Consider the following 3,890-nt stretch of genomic DNA (forward strand, 5'->3'; position numbering starts at 1 on the left):
AAGCTCAAGGAGAACTCATCTTGGCCACCACGGTTAAAGATAACAAGAGGTTCTTCCAGTATATCAATAGAAAAAGGAAGACTAAGGAGAATGTAGGCCCACTAACGAATGAGATGGGCGCCCTAGTGGTGGAAGACACAGAGAAGGCAGAGCTACTGAATGCCTTCTTTGCTTCAGTCTTCACTGCTAAAGCTCTCCCTCATGAATACTAGGCCCTGGAGGCAAGGGGGAAGGTCTGGAGAGAGGAAGAGTTTTCCCCAGTAGAGGAAGATCGGGTTAGAGACCACTTGGCCAAACTGGACATCCATAAGTCCATGGGCCCTGATGAGATGCACCCGTGAGTGCTGAGAGAGCTGGCAGATATTAGTGCTTGGCCGCTCTGCATCATCTTTGAAAGGTCATGGAGAACAGGAGAGGTGCCTGCGGACTGGAGGAAGGCCAATATCACTCCAGTCTTCCAAAAGGGCAAGAAGGAGGAGCCAGGGAACTACAGACCGGTTAGTCTCACCTCCATCCCTGGGAAGGTAATGGAGCGACTCGTTCTGGATGTCATATCCAAGCACGTTAAGGAGCAGGAAGTTATTGGAAGTGGTCATGCTTGGCCAATCTCATAGCCTTCTATGATGTTATAACAGGTTGGCTGGATGAGGGCAGAGCAGCAGACGTCATCTACCTTGACTTCAGCAAGGCTTTTGGCACTGTCTCTCATAACATCCTCCTTAGGAAACTGAGGAAGTGTGGACTAGACAAGGTGACAGTGAGGTGGATGGAGAGCTGGCTGTGTGACAGGACTCAGAGCATTGTGATTAATGGAGCAGGGTTGAGTTGGAGGCCTGTAACCAGTGGTGACCCCCAGGTGTCAATACTTGGATCAGTATTGTTTAATGTATTCATCAGGGACCTGGACGAGGGGACAGAGTGTATGCTCAGCAAGTTCGCTGATGATACCAAGCTGGGTGGGGTGGCTGACAGCCCAGAGGGCCGTGCTGCCATCCAGCGTGACCTAGACAGGCTGGAGAGCTGGGCAGAGAAGAACCTAATGAGGTTCAACAAGGACAAGTGTAGGGTCCTGCACCTGGGGAGGAAGAATGTCAGGCACCAGTATAGGTTAGGGGTGGACCTGCTGGAAAGCAGCTCTGAAGAAAAGGATCTGGGGGTCTTGGTAGACAGTAAATCATCCACAAGCAATCAATGTGCCATTGTCACCAAGAAGGCCAATGGAATTGTGGGCTGCATAGGGAAGAGTGTGGCCAGCAGGTCAAGGGAGGTCATTTCCCCCCTCTACTCTGCACTGGTGAGGCCACAACTGGAATACTGTGACCAGTTCTGGGCTCCCCAGTTCAAGAGAGACTGGAGAGAGTCCAGCGTAGGGCAACAAAGATGATTGAGGGATTGGAGAACATCCCTTATGAGGAACGGCTGAGAGAGCTGGGACTCTTGAGCCTGGAGAAGAGAAGGCTGAGGGGAGACCTTATTAATGTTGACAAGTATCTAAAGGGTGGGTTTAAGGAGGATGGAGCCAGACTCTTTTCAGTGGTTCCCAGTGACAGGACGAGGGGTAACGAGCACAAGCTGGAACATAGGAAGTTCCGATCAAATATGAGAAGAAACTTCTTTATGGTGAGGGTGACAGAGCACTGGAACAGGCTGTCGAGGGAGGCTGTGGAGTCCCCTTCTCTGGAGACTTTCAAGACCTGCCTGAACCTGCAGTCCTGACTCATGTGCTCTCGGCAATCCTGCTTTAGCAGGGGAGTTGGACTAGATGATCTCTAGAGGTCCCTTCCAACTTGGAAATTCTGTGAAAATTCTGTGAAAATTCCGTAAATCTGTATCTGGGACACGATTGAAATGATTACCGCAGATGACAGAAATCACCCTAGCGAAGGTGCACCTACCCTCTGGAGACCGACCTGCCAGTCAATGAGTTTTTCAGAGAGCAGAGGGTGGCACAGAAACCAATGCTGATCCTAGGATGTGGTCACCAGTAGCAAACACAGCGTACATGGCAAAGGTGCAGAAAACAGTACTAACGCCACGACGAGCAGAGATAGTCCTTTCCCTAGTCATGAAGCTGGCCATCAGCTGTGGCAGGGTGCTGGTGCAGTAGCACATCTCCAGGGAAGACAAATGCCTCAAGAAGCAGCCCATGGCAGTGTGCAGATGCTGGCTTTCCTGCATGGTGATGATGATGATGACGATGAGAGCTTTCCCAAATGCACACACCATGCAGATCATAAGGGAGATGAGGAAGGGATTTGTCTAAGGGCTGGCAACATTCCTCACTCCATAGCTATGGGAGACTCCATGCTTGTCCTATTGCCCTTTCTCCATGGAATTTTTTCTGTCCTTCTTTTCCCCTCTAACTTGGTAGGGAAATTGCGAGGAACAGCATTTAGTTCAGTTTTAGATGCTTGGGTGTCAGAGAGATAAGTCACTGCAACTACATTTCTTTTGTTTGATTAAAGAAGGAGTATAAATCCTTGTTCACATAGTCACTGGGTCATACTGGTGAGGTAGATTATAATGAAGTCAAAGTGGGGTGTCCACAATTCTTTGTGGACAACATTATCACAGGCAAAAAATCAAGAAAAGAAAAAACCTCACCCAACAACAATGACAACAACAAAAACTAATAAAGAAAGGCTGGGCCTATAATGACTTACATTATGAGTCATATGCTGAAGAACATGAACACTCTGCAGCTTCTGAAAACCATCCAGGCACCAGTTTCCACAGGGCATCCTTGAGCTCCTGGTTCCTCATGCTGTAGATGAGGGGGTTCACGGCTGGAGGCACCACGGAGTACAGCACAGCCAGCACTAGGTCTAGAATGGGGGAGGAGATGGAGGGGGGCTTCAGGTAGGCAAACAGGGCAGTGCTGACCAACAGGGAGACCACGGCCAGGTGAGGGAGGCACGTGGAGAAGGCTTTGTGCCGTCCCTGCTCAGAGGGGATCCTCAGCACGGCCCTGAAGATCTGCAAATACGACAGCACAATGAAAACAAAGCAAACAAATACTAAACTGCCACTAACCACAAGAAGGCCACCTTCTCTGAGGTACTCTGAGTGTGAGCAGGAGTGCTTGAGGATCTGGGGGATTTCACAGAAGAACTGGTCCAGGGCATTGCCCTGGCAGAGGGGCAGGGAAAATGTATTGGCCGTGTGCAGGAGAGCATAGAGAAACCCACTGCCCCAGGCAGCTGCTGCCATGTGGACACAAGCTCTGCTGCCCAGGAGGGTCCCATAGTGCAGGGGTTTGCAGATGGCCACATAGCGGTCATAGGACATGACGGTGAGAAGAAAATACTCTGCTGAAATGAAAAAGACAAACAGAAAGACCTGTGCAGCACATCCTGCATAGGAGATGGCCCTCATGTCCCAGAGAGAATTCACCATGGATTTGGGGACAGTGGTGGAGATGGAGCCCAGGTCAAGAACAGAGGGGCTGAGGAGGAAGAAGTACATGGGGGTGTGGAGGCGGTGGTCACAGGCGATGGCGGTGATGATGAGGCCGTTGGCCAGGAGGGCAGCCAGGTAGATGCCCAGGAAGAGCCCGAAGTGCAAGAGCTGCAGCTCTTGCGTGTCTGCAAATTGCAGGAGGAGGAACTGGGTGATGGAGCTGCTGTTGGACATCTGCTGCCTCTGGCCTTGGGGGGCTGTCGAAGATGGAAAAGACAGTGACAAGTTAGAAGAGACTCGTCTGAGCTAAACCTGATGCATTTTCCATAGAAATCCTGCTGAACCCTCCTCCTCCGGAAGAGGAAGGCCTTGGCAGGTCCGTTTCATGAGCTCTGATTGGTGCTGGCTGAGGGTGCTCCAGGGAGCAGGGGGGCTCTGCTGTGGGTTCTGGAGGAGTGAGTCCTGCTCTACAGCAGTGGGTAAATAAGAAC

General features: G+C 51.0%; 1 protein-coding gene across 1 annotated transcript; it reads right to left on the reverse strand.

The window, feature by feature from the left end:
• Positions 1-2,664: 2,664 nt before the first annotated feature.
• On the reverse strand, positions 2,665-3,633 carry LOC141737350 (olfactory receptor 14A16-like). Its single transcript, XM_074572035.1, has one exon. It carries the CDS (start codon positions 3,631-3,633, stop codon positions 2,665-2,667), a length of 969 nt encoding a protein of 322 aa, XP_074428136.1.
• Positions 3,634-3,890: the final 257 nt, after the last annotated feature.

The sequence above is a fragment of the Larus michahellis genome, unplaced genomic scaffold (assembly GCF_964199755.1).
Source record: "Larus michahellis unplaced genomic scaffold, bLarMic1.1 SCAFFOLD_34, whole genome shotgun sequence".
Classification (NCBI taxonomy): domain Eukaryota; kingdom Metazoa; phylum Chordata; class Aves; order Charadriiformes; family Laridae; genus Larus; species Larus michahellis.